General features: G+C 43.7%; 1 protein-coding gene across 1 annotated transcript in view; it reads right to left on the reverse strand.

Moving 5' to 3' along the window:
• The window catches only part of TBX22 (T-box transcription factor 22), an 87,809-nt gene extending 66,922 nt beyond the window's left edge, over positions 1–20,887 (reverse strand). The window contains exons 1-4 of the mRNA XM_085607841.1: positions 20,563–20,887; positions 17,781–17,919; positions 13,772–13,873; positions 4,218–4,392 (exon numbers count right to left, since the gene is read on the reverse strand). Coding sequence (XP_085463967.1) covers positions 4,218–4,392; positions 13,772–13,873; positions 17,781–17,919; positions 20,563–20,707 — 561 coding nt within the window. The 5' untranslated portion in view covers positions 20,708–20,887. The remainder of the gene's footprint in view (positions 1–4,217; positions 4,393–13,771; positions 13,874–17,780; positions 17,920–20,562) is intronic.
• Between the last annotated feature and the right edge of the window lie 1,903 nt (positions 20,888–22,790).

Consider the following 22,790-nt stretch of genomic DNA (forward strand, 5'->3'; position numbering starts at 1 on the left):
AGCAACATTTCTCCCATTATCCTGGGGAGGAATGCCCACTTTGCATCTCATTAGAGATGCAAAAATGGGCGTTATGGAATTCAGGCGCTAAGGCAAGGTTTCACGCGATAGCGTGACCTTGCTAATATAGCGATAAAATTATCGCCGCTTTTCGGCCGAAAACGGCCGCAAAAGCGGCAATCATTTTATATCGCCGCCTTGTAGATATTCCCCCAAGTTATTAAAGTAGAGACTTTTTACAGCAAGTAAGGAACTAGCAATATTGATATCTTGTAATTTCTATGTTGGAGGCAAGATGTTTTATAACCATCAAAATGTTTGATGCTTTGGTGCATATTCACTGTGCCAATGATATCAGACTTTATAAGGAAAAGATTAATTCAACTCGCTGTTCCCTGCCGTCGTCCTTTGGAAAGCTCCATGAATCGTATTCATTTCGCTGATAGTAATAATTTGAGAACACTGACAGCTCTTTATCAATCATCTCTGAAATTCTTGATTAGGCTTCAAACCTGATATATGAGTGCTAGTGTAGATTGTTTGAAGTGTATTTTTATCCAATTCCAGGTTACCCTTTCCAAAACGTTTTTCGTTATTATACTGATGAATGTGACGCAATTACTATTTGCTGTAGACAGGATCTACTGACCTGATGATTTTCTAAGAGTCAGTGCAGAACAATACTATACATGAAAATTGAGAAACAGCCATTTATGCCAGATATTAGAGCACAAAAGGAGCAGAACCGTTGTGATCCTTGCATATCACCTTTGAGGTTTCTTTTACAAAATCCACAAATCTTACTGAATCTGACATCTCCATATATTTGTCACATTTTGAATAGCATACCAGCACCTCCTGTTCTATTGAAAAAAACCTGTTCTTACTGGGTGATAAATGTCAAGGGCTATTTTTGAAACAACTTGAAGCGTCCTATTACAAAAAGACCAAGTTTAAGGTGATTGGAGACGCATGGAAAATCTGGAAACTTGCCTCCAAACAACTAGGTATACCTAAAATAACAAGATACACCTCGCTTTGGCACAGTAAGATCATCTCATCATCTTTGATAGATAATGTCTCTAGGAGATGGGAGAATTTAGGCGTATATACAGTTGGTCATTTTTTTGGACAGAATGTTATTCCATCTTTTGAGGGACTACAACAGAGATTTGATATTCCATCCACAGATTATCTAAAATATTTCCAAGTCTTCACCAATATCCGTAACTCTAAACTCAACATTAATTTAGATAGTTTTTATTTTTTTTCTATTATTGAGAAGCGAGCTACTAGGATAGGTACTTTATATGATATATTTTCTCAATCCTCTAATGACGATTTAGATCGTGTTGAGAGATCCTGGGCACAAAAACTCGGAAACCCAGATGTAGATATCGACTATTCCCTAACTCTTTACACAACATTATTTTTAGCACCTAACCTTAAAGCACAATATTTCAAAACTATTTACAACCTTTATTTTACCCCGGCTAAACTCTTTACCTGGGGAATGCGAGTAGATGATTGCTGCTCCAGATGTAGACAGGGACAGGCAAATTTAATTCACATGTTTTCCGAATGTCCGAAACTAGACAATTTACAAACATTGATTGGAGGATTTTGGACTCAAATATTCGGGCGGAATTTTAGATCCTCCGCTACCCTATTTCTTCTAGGTTATGACGAATCCTTAGGGTACAGTTTGGAGGAGCAGAGGATTGTCTTCCTGGGTACTGCCGTCTTTCGTATCATTCTGGCGGCTTGTTGGAAAGATCCCAATGTACCCACCTTTCAGATGTGGCTTAGTCGATTTCTTGCCACATATAAGCAGGAGATAGCTATATATAGCACAAGAGGTAGGAAAGCTAGAGCCCGGGGTACCCAGATCTGGGCCCCAATCTCCAACTGGTACTCCAATGTAAGATCTCCCCCCTGTTAAGAGAAGGGCCAACATGATTTGACGATGTAAAACAGTGTAAATTTCCACTCTGTATCCTCTATCTTTTATATTAGCTGTGCATATGTATTGTGCTGTAATGATTCTGTTCTTTTTTCTGATGTACTTTTGTTTTATTAAGAGCTTATTCTTTTTTTTTTCTCGAAAAGAAATTTTTTGAATGAATACTACAGATCATGCTCAATTAAAAAAAAAAAAAAAAAAAAAAAACCTGTTCTTAGTACCAACAGGGTCTTTGGACTCAGATGGCCTCATCACGTAAAGTGAGCCCTGGAAGTGCTAATTTGAAACAGTGGTTGGATCATAAAACTGTTTTGACTGGTGCTATTACTGGAAATACTTGGTGCAAACACCGTCTACCACCATATTATGATGTCAGATTTGTGGAGGTGGTAATGTATGAAAATAATATTTGTGCATATTTGTTGTGTTACTTTTTGTTGTAGTGGTGATGTGTTTTAATAATTTTGTTATGCTGTCTTTCTGTGCTCCATTGATGCGTTGTTGTGTTATTGTGGTATACTGTGGCTTTTGTGCTGTATTCTGTTTTGGCTTTTTTTTAAGTTGTGCCATGTTAGATTTTTGTTGTCTTCTTATCTTGTTTTGCGTTATGCTATTGTGTTGTATTCTACTGTCGGCTGCACTACATTAAACAAACAGTGCTACATCTCCAGCCAAAATGTAAATATTCCATTAATGTTCCAATCACACAACAACCATCACCACTGTCTAAGACGGTGACCTAGCACAGTTCCAGCTCTTCAGCTACTTAAGATACCAATCAGCCCATAAACGTACCACCCACAAAAAAGCTATGTGGGGTGAGAGAAGCGTAGTTGCCTGCGTGGCAAAAGCATGGAATGACCTCCCCTTCCACCTGAGAAATGCCACCGACCTCCTGGCATTTAGGACGGGACTAAAACCCTGCCTTTTTGACAAGTACAAATTATCCATAACGTTCAATGCTCAAAGGACAAGTAACTAGAGCCAGGACATCCTTGGGTAACCGTTGTGCTTTAGAAGTATTTATAACATAACATAACATAACTGTGATAGAGACCATGCGACGGAGAGTTATTACAGTCTGGAAGCACTGGAAGGGTCCATTTAAGAGATGTTTCTAAATACTCTATGTACTATATAAATTACATGCAGCATAAAATGTTGAGAATTGCACCTGCATACCCATGTATTGCTGAAAAACACCTAAATTCCAATACACTACCGAGACCATGCAGCCACATAACATGTATGATATAGTGAATGCATGCGTACATTTCAATATGATATAGAGAACAACTTAACGGACATATACTATAGAAAATTATCACTTACTTATCTATATCCTTTACAGAAGGCCCATGTGTGTGTTTTATAGCATAGAGAATGCTCACACACGTGTCCACATACTATGAGGAGTGCACACATGATTGGCAATGTACTTTAAATAATTTGTACCCATGTGGCCATAGATAACACACAAATATGCGCCCATATGTCTCAGAGAAGTTTCACTTTAATATTCACATGGTAAAAACAATTCACAACTACGTATCACATATTATAGAATATGCAAGCTTACATTCTGACATAACACAGAGAATGCCTGCATGAACAAATATGCTAGAAAATGAATACCTACTTCACTATATACTTTTGAGAAAGAGTACCTGTTCGAATACTACAAACAATTTGTGCCGACATTTGCAGATATAATAAAGAATGGACACCTATACACTTCAGACAAACTGCACCTGCATTGCCATATAATATGAAGGACATACACGTCCATTCAATAAAAATAATTCACACCTACATGTCCATATAACACAAAACATACTGAGCTACATGTTCATATATAACACAGAGAGTATATACCTCCATCTCCATATATACTACAAAGAATGCACACCCAGATGCCCACATACTATAGGATGCACACATACATGACCATGTACTTTAGAAAAGTTGTTCCTGCATCTCGACATACTATGAGGAATTTACATCTAGGTGTCCATTTAATGAAGGGAATTTACAGCTACATTTCCACTGAGAATGCACAACTGCATGCCCATGTAACATAGAGAATATATACATGCATGTCCATATACTACAAAAAATACACACCTATCTGTCCATCTACTGTAGAAAGTGCACACATACATGACGCTAGACCTGTGAAAAGTCGCTCCTGCATTTCCATATACTATGACGAATTCACACCTACTGTCCATTTAATAAAGAAACGCACACCTACATGGCCCTTGTCATCCATCTCGTTGTTAGTGAGTTTCACGCGATCAAAGCTGATGATTTGCCTCATCCAGGTTTCTCCGGAGCACGGCGAGTCAGGGTGGATGTACAGCCGGGGTGTTATACACGAGTGGTCGGTGTTTCCTGCCACCATCCACTGGGAGCTGTGATAGACATACCTGCAAAACCAAGCCACACACAGTTTTAGATATAAACGAGCAGTGAGAGGAAGTGAGAGAGGAGGTATCCCTGAATAGAAAAAGAACACATCATCACAGGTGCATTTCCAAACCTATAATAAGTGCTTTTACAGTTTTTAAATGTTCTGCATCCATAATTTTACTCTATGTTTACTGTCTGTCTACTGGTGTGTCTTTCTAGTCATCCTTCACTCATCCCAGTCATCCGTCCAACTGTTCATCCATCCATCTATCAATCAATCTAAACATTCAAGATGCCGCCATCATGCCACACAACATACACACTCGTCCATCCATCCATCTGTTCGTCCATCCACCCATCCATCTTTCTACCTGTCTATCGGACCATCCAACCCTTCATTCACCCAACCGTCCATTGTGTACTCATCCACCCCTCTATCACCCATCCATCCCCTATATCGTATTTATTTATGTTCAACATACATTTTTATTTTCTATTAGCACTCCACCAGGAAGTGATGTATCTGATTTTATCACCTCTTTTCTGTTATACCCTGAAGTTGACAAACATAGGGGCATATCAGCAAGGGCCTGCGCTAATTATCGCTCAACGCTTTTAGCGCGAGGATAATTATCGCAGGCTAACACTGGATTCTATCGCGGCGATAGCGTGCTATCAGCAATGCTTATCTCCCAAGCAATAGGAATCCATGCGTTAGCTGGAAAACAGTGTGATTATCGCTGGAAATCCAGCGATAATCGCACTGCGACCAGCGATACCTTGCTGATAGGGCAGGGTGGTCTTAGCCATGTAATCTTCCTCCCATTGAATTACATGGCTTAATCAAATTACAAGCAGGCGTAAGGAAAGTAGCGATAACTGTGGTTAGCACTACTTTTCTTATCGCTCTGCTTGTTTACGTGCAGCTTGATAATTGGAGAAATCTCGGTTAGCAACATTTCTCCAGTTATTTTGGCACGGAACGCCCACTTTGCATCTCATTAGAGATGCAAAGCTGGGCATTGTTGTAAGGGGCGCTAAATCAGCAAAACAAGCGATAGCATGTGTATGATGATAAGGCGATGAAATTATCACCACTTTTCACCCGAAAACGGACGCAAAAGCGGCGATAATTTCATAGCGCCGCCTTGCTGATATGCCCCTTAATACTTGTACATTGGAACTATTGTTTCCTAAGTATTTATATAAATAGAATTACCCTACATGTGCGCGTGGCTTCACTAATATTATCCCTGCATTGGCACAATTTATCCACACCTCACTGCTGCCCTCTGTTTCTTATGTTAATTACTCCCACAGCTCTAAGAACAGTCAATGCAGTTTGTGTAAAATGTTTCTGAATGGGCTGATACCGCTCCTAAGTAAACAAATGCGTTCTAAACTGTTCAGGCTCCCTTGGGAAAGGGAGCTGGTTGCCTCCTTCTTCTCTAGACCAATGGCCACGGGGACAGGTAACCCCCCCCCCCCCCCCCCCCCCCGCCCCCCACTAAAGAAACGTACGCTGGCATCTGAACATTCCTTTTTCTTTTTCCAGCACCCGGCACCATTCCTGAAACAATCTATATTTTTGAGATATGAAAGTGGCGGCGTCAGAGCATTTAATTTCTCTGAATTGGGGGTGACCCCCTGGCTGCAGGAACCCCAGAGTTGAAAGGGATCACAAGGTCGGACTGACCTACAGGGCAATCAGGCAGGGCCCGGGGAGGGGGGGTGGGAAGGTGCGGGGAGGGGGGAGCTCATACAGGTCAGTGTGCCGGATGACTTTTTGGCTGCTGCTGGGCCTGTTTTATACTCTGCTCGACCGCCTTTACTGTTGATTTCTCTAGTATTAAAGCAAACATTGCCTGCAATGAGCTCTAATGCATGCTGTCCCGATGCCTTTGCACCGATTTGCAAACATGGGCCACTTTTTTAGTTAACTAATTGACCAGGGGGGGGGGGCTTTTTTGTGCCCCGGCCTATTTTCTCCCCCTGATTTTTGGATGCAAGGTGCGTGCGTCCAGGGTTGGGAGCACGCACAGAAAAGATAGAAACTGTACGCTCCTTTTTTGCCCCCAGTCAGATAGAAATCGAAATGCATTATTTCTAATGATACCTTCTCCCAGTTGCCGCGTCTGACCTTCGTTTGTACTTATGCAATGAATGGGGACAATCTTTTCTTTTTGTCAAAACGGGACCGAGTTTTGCAGAGCAGCGATGCAGCCCGTGTCTGGTTTATTGAACTGTTTGGTGGGCAGAAATGTGAAATGTGAGCAGTAATATTTGGGCAGGTCCTGTACAGGAAGGTGTGCTCCAGACCGTGGAACTGGCACATAACCGGGACGTCATGTTTGTGAAATCATCTACGATTCACATGATGCTTGGAAAAGTTCATTCTCGTCTTAAGATGTTTAGTCAAACCGAAGTATCATTGCAGCATGCATGTTAACCCACTGAACTATCTTGAAAAGTCTCATTTGTTCAATTGATGGTACTTCCTACTTACTGAGGGCTCCTGCGAGAAGCAGGAATGGCTAGGAGGACTGTGCTGCTCCAGGTAGCCAGCAAGAGGACAAGGGTACAAGACGGATCTACCGCAGGGGACAGGTTTCTCTGGTGGGGGCTTTCGCAGATTTGGAGAAACCTTAAATAAACAGTCGTGCCCAGCCTTCAATTTCAGATTTCATGTGAGGGAGCAGCAGTTGAGAGGTGCCAGGCTCACCCTGGTACAGCTCACTAATGGCGGAGGAAGTAAAGGTAATGACGGGCAAGCGGTGGGCAGTGGGGAGGACCCCCAAACACTGTGCGATGACCCATTCCTACTGTGGCTGTAGCCTTGGCATAAGGGAGGAAGGTTAGGAGCCTTCCTTGCAGCCATCTTGGAATGGTGCCTCTGTTGGTTCACTGAGGAATCATGGGAGGCAGAAGAATGAACAGTAGAGCATTTTACAGCCATTTCAAAGTGAAAGCAAATCAGGAGCACACTGGGAAAATGCAGCCAAGAGCTGCTCCTGGCTCCTCGATGTGACTACAGACCTCTCCTTGCCATCGTGGCAAGTTTCAACATTGTAGAAAGTGTGTTGTCAGGAAATTCACTGAATTGCTTGAAAATTTAGTAGTTTCACTTCTTCACTGAGCCCCCCCACCAAGACCACCATCAATCCCCATATCCCACTGCCTCATCCAGTGCCTCCTCCATATATCAAAAGGAACTGAATGTTGCCACTAACAGAGAGATGGCCACATCTTTTTCGCAAAGCAGTGCAAAAACTAAGCGTTCCAGGCTAAATCTCAAATTGCCAGTGTGGTTGGCATGCACACAATGTTGAATGTGTGATGTCCTACATCTCGCCCTGATTGCACTGGCAAGGCCACATCAGCACCACTTAGCCTGTGTGTAAGAGCCCTCTGATGAGAAAATGGGCCCTCCAAAACACATTATTTCTAGCCTCTTGCTAAATTTCTGCTGTTGCAGTAAATGTGCTCTGATTAAAATAGTTTCTAGTCCCAGAGCAGGCCGCTGCACCCTTTGCTCACATTATATAAAATGATGTTCAAGCTGGTTAAAACTATACTACTTAAGAGCTGGAGCGAATCATTTTGGACCCCACAGCTTTCCTTGTAGTTTAAATGTTTGTCACATATAAGTGAATCTAGACGTTATATTAGGAAGCCAGATATAGAGAAAATGCCCCAGAAGAATTCAGAACTAAACACGCATCAATATTTCTCTTAATATACATATCCATTTAAAAGACGTTCTGGTATTCACATGTGCTCTCTCTGCAAATTAAACTGACACTTTCTAGTGCGGAGAGACAATTTGTATATATGCGGCAAATTATTTTAGGCTCAAGCCATTCACACGAAATAACAGGCCGAACTATATCACTGGACCTCTGCTAGGAGCATAGCAAGAACTTGTTTGCTAGTTTTATTGCTTCCAGTTTAAAATGACTTTTGATAGACTCCCAAACACAGCAGCTCAGAATAAAAGTTGTTGCTACTCTCAGATGTACACACAGATAAAGGAAGCCTGCACAACATTCTAGTACTGTCGTACATGGAGAAAAACAATCAGAGTGAACATTGGCTGTGACCCCTGCGGGCAGTACCCAATGACCTGTGGTAGGAAGGGTGTGGCGCAAAAGTGCTTGATTAAGCAGTATTAAACTTAACTCCAAAGCAGGCAGATCCAAGATGGCTCTCCAGGTGTCCGCCTGGTGTAGAAAGTGCCTCATTCAAGTTTAAAATTTAAATAAATATTGAATTGTTCATGGGCCTCAGGTTGGGGTTCGGTCTCAAAAAGTGTACTTTTCAGGAGTAGCTTCTCCTGCAGACTCCGATCAGGTGGGAAGGCCTCCCTGTGCTGTCATGTCTGCAGCTGCTGCGGTCCCTGTGTTTCCAAAGCCTTCCCCTGCTGCTGCCTGCTCCTTTACAAGGATATTGGCGAGGTTATTTCAGGCTTTGAGTGAGTTCCTCGGTTACTTAACAGGGTTATTACCGAGGTTACCACAGGCGTTCTCTGCTGCTTTACAAGGTAATGCTTTACATGTTATTACCCAGCTTAAGGTAATCTAAGGCTTCCCCTGCTGCTTTACAGGGATATTAGTGAGGATATCTAAGGCTTCCTCTGCTGCTCCACAAGGTCATTACGGAGATTACCACAGGCTTCTTTTATTATCTCAGGCTTCCTCTGCTGCTTTATAAGGTAATGCTTTACATGTTATTACCCAGCTTAAGGTTATCTCAGGCTTCCTCTACTGCTTTACAGGGATATTAGTGAGGATAGCTAAGGCTTCCTCTGCTGCTCCACAAGGTCATTACGGAGATTACCACAGGCTTCTTTTATTATCTCAGGCTTCCTCTGCTGCTTTATAAGGTAATGCTTTACATGTTATTACCCAGCTTAAGGTTATCTCAGGCTTCCTCTACTGCTTTACAGGGATATTAGTGAGGATAGCTAAGGCTTCCTCTGCTGCTCCACAAGGTCATTACGGAGATTACCACAGGCTTCTTTTATTATCTCAGGCTTCCTCTGCTGCTTTATAAGGTAATGCTTTACATGTTATTACCCAGCTTAAGGTTACCACAGGCTTCCTCTGCTGCTTTATAAGGTAATGCTCTACATGTTATTACCCAGTTTAAGGTAATCTAAGGCTTCCCCTGCTGCTTTACAGGGATATTAGTGAGGATAGCTAAGGCTTCCTCTGCTGCTCCACAAGGTCATTACGGAGATTACCACAGGCTTCTTTTATTATCTCAGGCTTCTTCTGCTGCTTTATAAGGTAATGCTTTACATGTTATTACCCAGCTTAAGGTTATCTTGGGCTTCCTCTGCTGCTTTATAAGGTAATGCTCTACATGTTATTACCCAGCTTAAGGTTATCTCAGGCTTCCTCTTCTGCTTTACAGGGATGTTAGTGAGGATATCTAAGGCTTCCTCTGCTGCTTCACACGGTCATTACAGAGATTACCACAGGCTTCTTCTATTATCTCAGGCTTTCTCTGCTGCTTTATAAGGTAATGCTTTAGATGTTATTACCCAGCTTAAGGTTATCTCAGGCTTCCTCTGCTGCTTATTAGTGAGGATATCTAAGGCTTCCTCTGCTGCTTCACAAGGTCATTACGGAGATTACCACAGGCTTCCTCGATTATCTCAGGCTTCCTCTGCTGCTTTATAAGGTAATGCTTTACATGTTATTACCCAGTTTAAGGTAATCTAAGGCTTCCTCTGCTGCTCTACAGGGGTATTAGTGTGGATATCTAAGGCTTCCTCTGCTGCTTCACAAGGTCATTACGGAGATTACCACAGGTTTCTTCTATTATCTCAGGCTTCCTCTGCTGCTTTATAAGGTAATGCTTTACATGTTATTACCCAGTTTAAGGTTATCGCAGGCTTCCTCTGCTGCTTTACAGGGATATTAGTGCGAATATCTAAGGCTTCCTCTGCTGCTTCACAAGGTCATTACGGAGATTACCACAGGTTTCTTCTATTATCTCAGGCTTCCTCTGCTGCTTTATAAGGTAATGCTTTACATGTTATTACCCAGCTTAAGGTTACCACAGGCGTTCTCTGCTGCTTTACAAGGTAATGCTCTACATGTTATTACCCAGCTTAAGGTTATGTCAGGCTTCCCTGCTGCTTTACAGGGATATCAGTGCGGATATCTAAGGCTTCCTCCGCTGCTTCACAAGGTCATTACGGAGATTACTACAGGCTTCCTCGGTTATCTCAGGCTTCCTCTGCTGCTTTACAGGGATGTTAGTGTGGATATCTAAGGCTTCCTCTGCCGCTTCACACGGTCATTACGGAGATTACCACAGGCTTCTTCTATTATCTCAGGCTTCCTCTGCTGCTTTATAAGGTAATGCTCTACATGTTATTACCCAGCTTAAGGTTATCTTGGGCTTCCTCTGCTGCTTTATAAGGTAATGCTCTACATGTTATTACCCAGCTTAAGGTTATCTTGGGCTTCCTCTGCTGCTTTATAAGGTAATGCTCTACATGTTATTACCCAGCTTAAGGTTATCTTGGGCTTCCTCTGCTGCTTTATAAGGTAATGCTCTACATGTTATTACCCAGCTTAAGGTTATCTCAGGCTTCCTCTGCTGCTTTACAGGGATGTTAGTGAGGATATCTAAGGCTTCTTCTGCTGCTTCACACGGTCATTACGGAGATTACCACAGGCTTCTTCTATTATCTCAGGCTTTCTCTGCTGCTTTATAAGGTAATGCTTTAGATGTTATTACCCAGCTTAAGGTTATCTCAGGCTTCCTCTGCTGCTTATTAGTGAGGATATCTAAGGTTTCCTCTGCTGCTTTACAAGATAATACTTTACAAGGTTATTACTGGGGTTAAGGCTATCTCAGACTTCCTCTGCTGCTCTAAGGATATTACTGAGGTTAACTCATGTTTCCCCTGATGCTTTAGAAGGTTATTACGGGGGTTAAGGTTATCTCAGGCTTCTTCTGCTATTTTACAAGTTTATTACCAAGTTTGCCTCAAGCTTCCTCTGCTGCTTTGCAAGGTTACTACTGAGGTTGTTGCAGGCTTCCTCTGCTGCTTTACAATGATATTACAGAGGTTCTCCCAGGCTTCCTCTGCAGCCTTACAAGGTTATCACTCAGATTTTCTCTTGCTTCCTTTTCTCCTTTACAAGATTATTACCATGGTTATCTCAGGCTTCCTCTGCTGCTTTACAAGGTTATTACCAAGGTTATCTCAGGTTTCCTCTGCTGCTTTACAAGGTTATCATTTAGGTTCTCTCCGGCTTCCTCTGTTGCTTTACAAGGTTATTATCTCTGAGATTACACCAGGCTTCCTCTGTTGCTTTACAAGGTTATTATCTCTGAGATTACACCAGGCTTCCCCTGCTGCTTTACAAGGTTATTACAGGGTTCCTCTGCTGCTTTTTAAGGTTATTACTCGGGTTATCTCAGGTTTCCTCTGCTGCTTTACAAGGTTATAATTTAGGTTCTCTCCGGCTTCCTCTGTTGCTTTACAAGGTTATTATTCCTGAGATTACACCAGGCTTCCTCTGCTGCTTTACAAGGTTATTACAGGGTTCCTCTGCTGCTTTTTAAGGTTATTACTCGGGTTATCTCAGGTTTCCTCTGCTGTTTTACAAGGTTATCTCTGAGGTTCTCCTAGGCTTCCTCTGCTACATTACAGGGCTCCTTGGAGGGGCTCAGTATCTCTAGCAGGCATGCAAGTTCAGGTAAGACTTAATTTGCAGCAGTATACTTACTCTGCAAAGGCACTATGGTTTTTGAGGGCACTCTAGCTCCCTTTTGGTGACACTGTTGTTTCTGTTTGATTGTTCACAACTTCGTTTTGAAGTCACTATACCTGCTTATGAAAATGCTATATGTAAATTGAAGGCAATATACTTCTTTTTGAAGGCGCTATTGGGTGCCTTATTTTTAGGGCACTTGCAGCATCCCTTTCAAAGGAGAAATGTGCTTTATAATACATGGGATTCTGCAATCCTCGAATAAACACCCATCTAATTTCTTTATAATTGGCGACTTATAATGTTCCTAGATGCCCAATATATAGAAAAGACTTCAGATCGGAACTGTAATTACAGTTGAGTACTGACATCACAGGGCCTTTTGTCAGAGCCAGCAGCTGAGGGGGAAACCAGGAAAGGTCTCATAGCATAATGAAAGCAGCTGTTTAAAGCAACAAAAACAAAACGTTGCTTTTCTTTTTTCTGCTCAGTTTTTCTAGCTTTATAGTGATAAGCAGAAAGAACATGTTTATTTTTTACACTTTTTAGATATGTTAGAATCTTTCCGCATGTTCTACACATTCTGAGCTATTGCAGCTTTAAATAAAACGGAGTTGTTTTGAACTGATACTAATATGTTTTTGCAACAAATATCTAACAGGTTTTTGATGTGTTTAATTTTGCACTAAAGGTTCCATTTGTATTCTTTATGTTTTCCAAATGCTCTCTCTTTCACATCATAGAGCTGTGCACCAAAGATTTAAGTGGTTTGTGGGAAAGGTGATGGTGTGACCATACCTCGGAGTTCCATAACCTTATAAACTCGGAGCTCTGTAACCTTATAAAGGAACTCGGCCTTCGGCCCCGTTCCTCCTCTTTATGGTTAGTGAGCTCCTCTGTGACTTGCAATATCCTTATAATATAAGGCAGAGGTCCGTATATAATGCTAAGTACAATAAGTTATTGTTGAACCTTTTTTAATAAAAATGGCCATGTATGTCCTGCACAGGCGCTCTAGGCAGATGACTGAGCTTCCCTCACGCTCCAAGGCTGATTCGTAAGATTAGAATACTGTATGTTATATTTGAAATTAAAATCTACAACCCACGTCAGACAGTCATGACTTTAGAAGCAGAAACCAACACAAGGCCTTGTGTACCAACTCTCAAAAATAAATAAATAAATATCTGAGGCAAGGGCAAAAATGGGTGCTGAATTGTAAAAAATACATTAGAAAGTGTTTTCCATTTCTGTATACAACACAAAAGATGTGTTTAGGGGCGCAGACAATGCCTGACGTCCTGCTTGCACTGAACTACTGAACACGTACGTTCTGCGTAGAGCAGTGGCATGGGTTACGGGTCTGTGGGGCAACCCTGGTTCTTGGAAGGTCAAAGGGCTTTGCACTGCTCATGTTTGGAAGGTGCAGACGTAACCACATCATGGAGCTATGACCTGCCCGTGTCTTGTAGGCCTCTAGACTCATGTCCAGGGGGCACTGCTTGGTTCACGCCTGGAGGGCTCCTCCCTGTCCCTGCCTTGAAGAATCTACCTTTACCATCTCGAACTGGTGCTGCCAGGCCACGCCTCTCCTCAGTGCTCTGCTCTGCCTATGTTGTAACGATGTGGCGGGTGCGCGGCAAGCCTGCTCAGGACTCACCTGTATCTCTTTGAGTCCACAGGGACCACGTCCATGGCGATGTAGTACTGCTTCACCGGGTCCAGACCTTTAACCTTCACCCTGACTGAGGGGAACATGCGCCTGCGGGGACAGCGAACAGTTTACAGGAGAGCGTAAGCAAACCAGCACACACACTAGGTTCAAGAGAGAACCAACTTAACATAACCAGAACACACACTGAGCTAGAAAGAGTGAACCTGGGAAGAATACTAACACATGCATACACACACACACACAAAATATCGTAGCAAGGATAAACCTGCAAAGAGTACCAGCCAGACACTGACCTTGCAACAGTGAACGTTCGAAGTAAAGTTCTCATGGAGTGATAAAAGAGAACATACGAAACAAACCAGAACGCACACTGAACTGCAGTAGACAATCTATGGCATATAACCAGCACAAACACTGAACTACAAGAGAGAACCTACAAAACATAACCAGCACACACACTAAATTACAAAACAGAATCTTTGAAACATAACCAAAACACACTGACCTGTAAGAGAAAATCTGTGAAATATAACCAGCACATACACTGTACTGCAATAGAGAACCTACAAAACATAATCTGCACACACAGTGAACTACAAGAGAGAACCTATGAAACATAACCTGCACACACAGTGAACAAGAGAGATCCTACAAAACACAACCTGCAAGAGAGAACCTACGAAACATAACCCGCACACACAGTGAACTGCAAGAGAGAACCTATGAAACATAACCTGCACACACAGTGAACTACAAGAGAGAACCTACGAAACATAACATGCAAGAGAGAACCTACAAAACATAACCCGCACACACAGTGAACTGCAAGAGAGAACCTACGAAACATAACCTGCACACACAGTGAACTGCAAGAGAGAACCTACGAAACATAACCTGCACACACAGTGAACTACAAGAGAGAACCTACGAAACATAACCTGCAAGAGAAAACCTACAAAACATAACCCACACACACAGTGAACTGCAAGAGAGAAACTATGAAACATAACCTGCACACACAGTGAACTACAAGAGAGAACCTATGAAACATAACCTGCACACACACTGAACTACAAGAGAGAACCTACAACACATAACCTGCACACACACTGAATTACAAGAGAGAACCAACGAAACATAACCTGCACACACAGTGAACTACAAGAGAACCTACGAAACATAACCTGCACACACACTGAATTACAAGAGAGAACCTACGAAACATAACCTGCACACAGTGAACTACAAGAGAGAACCTATGAAACATAACCTGCACCCACACTGAATTACAAGAGAGAACCACGAAACGTAACCTGCACTCACAGTGAACAACAAGAAAGAACTTACGAACCATAACCTGCATACACAGTGAAGTACAAGAGAGAACCTATGAAGCATAACTAGCACACACTGAACTACAAGAGAGAACCTGTGAAGCATAACTAGCACACACTGAACTACAAGAGAGAACCTGTGAAGCATAACTAGCACACACAGCGAACTACAAGAGAGAACCTGTGAAGCATAACTAGCACACACACTGAACTACAAGAAAGAACCACGAAACATAACCCACACACACTGAACTGCCAGAGAGAACCTATGAAGCATAACTAGCACACACTGAACTACAAGAGAGAACCTGTGAAGCATAACTAGCACACACTGAACTACAAGAGAGAACCTACGAACCATAACCTGCACACACAGTGAACTACAAGAGAGAACCTATGAAGCACAACTAGCACACACACTGAACTACAAGAGAGAACCTACGAAACGTAACCTGCACACAGTGAACTACAAGAGAGAACCTATGAAGCATAACTAGCACACACACTGAACTACAAGAGGGAACCTGTGAAGCATAACTAGCACACACACTGAACTACAAGAAAGAACCACGAAACATAACCCACACACACTGAACTGCCAGAGAGAACCTATGAAGCATAACTAGCACACACAGTGAACTACACACACTCTTCGCTAGCAAGAGTGAACGTATTAGGAATACCAATACACACAGAGACGGTGAGCTAGCAAGAGTAAACCTAAGAAGAATACCAGCCAGACACTGAGCTAGTACTCGTGAACCTCCGAAGAATACCGGGTAGACACAGATCTTGCAAGATTTAACCTATGAAGAATGTCAGTACTCTCACTAATCTACAGGAGAGAACCCACGAAATATATCCAGCACACACAGGGCAAGCAAGAGTTTACCTACGAAAAACACCAACAAGCACATACACAATGAGCACGCACGAGCAACCCTAAGAACAATATTACCAGCTAGCCACTGAGCTAGCAGGAGTGAATATAAGACACAAAACCAGCACACACTCTGAGCTAGCAAGTGTGAACATACAAAGAATACCACCACTCATAATGAGCCGGCAAGAGTACATCTACGAAGAATATCTGGGCTCACACTGCGCTACCAAGAATTAACGTAAGGGAATACCACCACACTCTGAGCTAGCAAGAGCAAAAAACAGGCGAGAATACTAGGACACATACTGAGCTAGCGCGAGCTAGCTACGGCAAACATACTGAGCTAGCACGAGCTAGCTACGACAAATATGAACACACTGACAGAGCGAGTAAGAGTGGGCCTACACAAATCACCACCACACTCACTGAGATGCCAAAAGCGAGCTTCTATGAAAAAATACCAGCATGCACACCATCAAGGGTGAGCATCTACGAAAAGCCTCAGCAGCCACACAGCGCTTGCAAGAGTGAACTCACGAAGAATTCAGACACGCGCACTAAGCTAGCAAGAGGAAACCTACACAAATAGAATCACACACGCTCAACGTGCAAGAGTGAACCTACGAAAAGTATCAGCAGAATAACAAGCTAACATCGACGAAAGAGGTACTACAGTACCGAGCACGGGGGAGCATCATCGGAAAATACCAACACACGCACGACGATGACCGGAGTGATAATCTACGAAGCATAGCATCTCACACACACACTGAAGTAACAGGAGCAATCATCCAGGAGAATTAACAATACACACATATGTAACAAATCTATGAATCTGTGGGGGAAAGCAGCGCACACACGAGGTATGAGCATTTACCGGAAATAGATGTGACAAGTATGGGCAACTTTGAGGAATACCGGCACATACGCTGGAATAACAAGAGCGACCATTGACACTACAGGAGGCCAAAGGAACACGCGAGGACGTCTATAAAACGCACCAGTGCACACTGTGCTGCGAGAATCTACCCGCCGGCGCAAAATAGTGCGGGTCTGTGAGAACGCCACACACTCACTCAGTGCACACACTAAGGCAGCACAAATGAACATCTACGAGAATATTACACAAAAGCCAGCACGGGCACACTTACGCACAAATACGTGCATTGGAGTACACGAGGTGACACATTTGAAAACCTCCCACAAAGCTCACTGTATGATACTGACAACAGCGAGCATTTTACGAAATGAGAAGTCGCACACTTATAAAACAGTGAGCAGATATGTGTCCACGCTGGAAACAAGGGGGGCTTCTATGTGAAACACGGCTACAGAATGGTCGGTTCTCTTTTAAACCTACTTTATATGAATTGTGCAAATGCGCATACAAGTGTCGTTGCCTTAGTTTACGCCGATAATTGTATTGCTACTGTATATAAGAATCGGACCACACTCGAGGTAATAAAGGCGCGCTGCTGTGCATGGTGCATTAAACAGTGCTAAAGGGTCCCGCTGCTGGTTTCCAGCAAGTAGCGCAAAGGATGTTATTCACATAGACATCCACTGTACACTATTAGGAACAGAGCAGCTCTTCTGTTCCTAATAGTGCATCATTTGCTAAGCTCAGTCACGCATTATTTATTCACACACTCACGGGCTGAAAACGTGAACGGAACGTGCCGAGGCCGAGCGGGAGCCCTGCGCGTGCTGGGTGCTTATTTTAGTAGAGGTTGGGGGCTCCGCGGCCCCGAGAGTGGGCGGGGAAGCAGGTGCCTACCTGCCGGCCTTGGTGATGATCATCTCGGTGCCAATGTCGTGGAAGCGCTTCCAGAGCTCGGACCCCTGCAGCTCCACCTGAGTGATGGGGGGCGCGGCAGGCCTGCCCTCGGCGCCAGGCTCCGACTTCGGGCGCTTCTCTGCAAGAGACCGAGAGAGGGACAGTGAGACAGGGCAGGCACGGCTCCACGAGGCAGAGTGCAAGGACCAAGGGCGCCCACCAGGGACCGACGAGACAGGGTGCCAGGGCTAGGGCGCCAACAACATGAGGGGCAAAGCTCTTGGCACAGACGGGGCACCCTCAGCCACTGACAATCGTATCCTTTCTCCTATATCTATACTTGGAACATATACCTGAAGTAATTATGTAACCTGTAACTTGCTGATCCTCATGTAAAGCGCTCTGATACCTCTGGGTGTAGCCAGCGCAATATACATCTTTGCAAATAAAAATGAAACAAAACTTGAATTTCAACTCTGCATGAACATCAAGAAGGCAGAGCAGACCCACAATGGGGTTATAATGTAGACATAAGAGTCCAGGTCCCATGCCCCCACCGCTTTTACCCCGAGCACCCCTCATCACCAGTCTTTTTAGACTTGCCCCGGCCGCCCACCAGGTCTTAGGAAGCTCACAACTGACAAGCCCCCGTGCCAGGGCGCATCTCTGTTATGTGATGCTTAGAGGTGGGCGAGCCGACACATTATCAGAGTGCGGAGCCAAAGGTCTAGCTCGGATCTCAGAGCCCGCGCACGAGCTGAGCCCTGAACATGTTTGCAATATACATCATTCAACCAACATCACCTAAAATATAAAAGTCACATCAACATTCACAAAAGTCTATTTCTTTAACATGAAGAAGCTTTGACGATATACGTTACATTACTATGCAGCTCTGCGAGGGACTTATTAAAAGTGATACTTTTTAAACATGAACCATCAGAAGGCAAGACAGTTGCCATGTAAACCCTAAAAGGGGCCCAGGTTAGTATAGAGCAAAATTATAGTCTATTAAAACAAACTCAATAGGTTTTGTACAATAGGTATTCAGAACTCACATACTTGAAAGTGTTTTCATTCGCGATAATGAAGAAAACAGAGTTCTGGTGAAATAAAATATATGACTAAAATCACACACTTTGAGCGGGAAAATAGCAATTTAGGCATGTTTTTCTGCTTTCACTTTATACAAATAAATGAGTATCTATTTTTTTCCTTTTTGTTAAGACTGTTTTCGCCTCGCGCTTTTCTCACCTGTGAGGTACAGGATAATAAGTGATTTTCTCAGAATCACAGGATGGTGAGCCGAGGCAGAGACCTCGAACCTGGCTCCGGGTTCCAAAGCCGCAGCCCTGGCTGTCACTGTACACCCTGGGTAGAGAGAGGGAGGGAGGCAGGCAGAAGCCACAGGAAAGCTGGGCTGGTTTTGGGCTCGAGCTTACAACAGAATCCCGAGCTGAGGCAGGTCGGCTTCAGACTCGAGCCCGGCTCGAGCGGCTCGCCCACATCGATTTATGTCACATGTATTTGTAAAGCCGCTATCGCCGGCAAAGATATCCTGGCCCTGAGCAGGTGTGCCTAGCTCTCCCTATGGTGAGCGCGTGCTTATATTAATTAACTAAAAAGAACACAAAAACAGAAAGTGATTGAATAGGAGCGCAAACAGAACTGTCAACAATGCACGCTGAAATAACCTCCTCTTTATGCCAGTAGTGCGTCAATGAGAAAGCGAGGGATTCGAATAGGAACCATTTATTAGCAAAACAAATGGAAGGTGTCAGAGTAGGCGCAATAACTCTCTCAGCTGCCCACGTGGGCCCTCGGAGCAGTCTTTCAGTGAGAGATAATGTTTAGCCTTTACAGCAACTGGCACAGCTGGTATCTCACTATGTGTAAAGAAAGGGCCCTATTGCTACTGTTTAACTGTACCTTCCATTTGTCACTGTAGGGAAGCGCCGTGAAGCTGCCCACAGGCAGAGGCACTATCATCAATCAGCCACTCATTCTATACAGCTGGGAGTTGACGAAATCATCTACCAGTAATGTTTTGTTACTCTGCAGTAGTGAAATTCCAGGACACTGGTTGGGCAGAGACGTGATACAGAATTTTACAGTTGGAAACAAACCACATTTCAAATAAAGGCGTGATTTAAGATATTAGCATCACCCTGCCTTGTTAACGTTCTTTACATAGCAGATGGCCACACATTTTCATTTCTCTCCTGCTCCAAAAAGTAAAATGACCAATCATATAAAAAATATACAGATGTATGTCTCTTGTATGATTCTTGCTGTACGTTGCTTTTGCGCACGTGTTCGCGCAAACCCTCAAACATTACTATCTATAAGCAATTCATTTTGTTTTAAAATAACGGCAAGTATATATTGCTAATTGGACAACCGAGGGGAATAAGAACATTATTAACATTGTTAATACTTGTCACTTCCTAGATCTGTTTCGAAAATCTTTGACTGCGCACAAGTTTCGTAATTGCCCAATTAAAAAATCTCTACTTAAAAAAACATATATAGTGGTATTTTAGAACAAAATCAATATTAATTTCGTAACAATGGGAGGATAGCCTGGCATAGTTCTATCCCCAGAAGCAGGAAATCCACTGGAAACCTTCATACACTTCGCTGCACCGTACTGAACAAGAATATAAATCAAACTACGGGCTTTTGTAATAAAGACAATGCAAAGGGTCCTTCCTGTTCAGCCAACAAACGGTCAGGTTGTCGTATGCTAAGGACTCCTGCCCCCGTTTACTATTCTTCTCACCTTCTTCGTCTTTGGTGCTGCCGGTGCATGTTCCTTCTTCTTGGCCTAGCTGCTTCTCGGCGCTATGATCCGGGCACTTCCTTTTGCTCGCTTTGCCCACGAGCGCCTCCACGGAGAAGGCGTGCGCGCGGGAGCTCAGGGCCATTCCGGGTCACAGGCAGAGTAGAGTCCCTCGAGGAATAGAAGCCCGACAGGCTCTGCGCGGGTGAGCGCGTATAATAATCCTAAAACAGAGTGACCGGCGCGGATGGAGACCTGCAACTCCTCATGGCGGAGGTCCAGTCACTGAAAAGCCCTTCGCCCGGCCGATCACGCATCTGTCAGTGGAGTTCCAGGTTTCACTTGTCCGCGGGACCCCGAAGAAAGAGGGCTGGGCTGGGGCAGCGGGCCTGTCCCCGTGCCAGTCAGCCGAGCTCCAATGAGGAGGCGCCTTCCTCCCAGCTGAGGCAACGTGAGGCTGCGGGCTCCAGTGTTTGTTTTGGAGACTGTGGTGGACTTTAAAAACACTCCCTGACTGACACTTCAGAAGGGTCGGGTGTAGAGAGCGGGGGCTACGAGGAGCAGGGGCGTACACAGAAAGTGAGGGAGAGACAACATGAAGGGGTTGGAATATCCAGAGAACGTCACTGATGAATGTCAGCAGAGGCTGAAGGGTCCCTCAGGTTGGGACACTGGTAGCTTTTGGCACAGTGAAGGACTCAGGCTGCAGGGCAAATAACCAGAGAACGTCACCCGCAGCGTTGACATTATTGTATATTCAATGAAATGAGAGAACGACACGGGAATAACAGGGTTAAATATTGAAAGGGAGAGAAAGAAACGAGAAGAAGTTATCGGACATATCCAGGGATAGAGCGAGGGTAGGAGGAGTGAAAAGTTTACTCTGGGACAAGAGAACATCTCTGTTTTAGATTAAAGTTTCAAATGAAAGAAATATGGCATAATTGTGCACCAAAGGCAAACTTATCCATCAAAAGTCGGGACATTGTTGGATTGTGCATCTAGTTCGACAAATTCATGTGTTAGACATAGCCCTGCCAAACTTCTAAAACGGGTTTGTATTTATATTTGACATCACAGTTACAAACTGACACAAAACAAAACCAAGGATAATTCACGGTTAGCAGCAATCAATGATTTCAGAGTAGCAATTTTAAAACCAAATGCTTTAACGAAAAATAAAGCAACAAAGTGAAAAGAGATAGTGAGCGAAAGGAAAAAAAAAGGTGAGGATTATAGCCGCAAAGAGAAAGGAAGAAAGTGAGAAATAGACAAAGGATGAAAAAGAAAGAAGGAGTAAAACAAGGAACTAAGTAAAGAAAGGGAAAGAACAATAATTAAAGTAAGGAAGAAAATGATAAATAAGGAGGCATACTGAAACAGAGAAGTAGGGGCAGTACGGTAAAGAGCAAAGAGAGAGAAAGAGAGAGGCTGCAAGGATACACCTTATAGCTATGAGATGCACACTGAAGTTTAGAATAAGAGTCCCAAAGTTTTGCAGGAGATATAGAGAGCTAGACAGAAAATGACACACATAGAGATGAAAAGCAGAATATATAGACAGATGGGAGGAAGAGAGAAGGAAAGAAGAGCAAGATACATAGGGGCATATTTATAATAACTGACGCATCCCTGCATATCAGCAGGGATGCGCCAGTTATTTTGCGCCCCAGCTCCGCCACCATGGATGCGCCGCATTTATAATGCGGCGCACCATGGGGCAAGCGCGACGCAGCTCCAGCAATGCTCTGGGGGGCCCTATCTGCACAATGCTGCGTCAATCCTTACGCCTGCTTCAAGCAGGCGCAGGGTTTTGACGCAGCATGGGCTCAAAAGTGACTGAGTGAAATCTTGTAGATTTCACTCAGCCACTTTTAGGAGGCGTTCCTGCGCTAGAACGCCCTCACCTGCCCTGGAACGCCTACATGTGGCGCAGGGCTTTACAACGTGACGCATCTCCCAGATGCGTCACGTTGTAAATACCCCGCACCATGGAGCAGGATTTGCGCCGCTGCTGCGTCACAAAAGTGACTCAACGGCGGCGTAAATGAGGTGCAAGTCAAATATAAATCTGCCCCCTAGATTGCTTGATTGTTCAGGAAAAATGAACTACAGATAGGATCCTTTGAGGGCTAAATGTCTTTATTGTGATCCATGGGTCAGGAAGAAATAAGAATCCCGAAGGCCTTATATAGAGTGTGGTGGACGTGGTACTCAGTCAAAACGTG

The sequence above is a fragment of the Triturus cristatus genome, chromosome 5_2 (assembly GCF_964204655.1).
Source record: "Triturus cristatus chromosome 5_2, aTriCri1.1, whole genome shotgun sequence".
NCBI classification, from domain to species: Eukaryota; Metazoa; Chordata; class Amphibia; order Caudata; family Salamandridae; genus Triturus; species Triturus cristatus.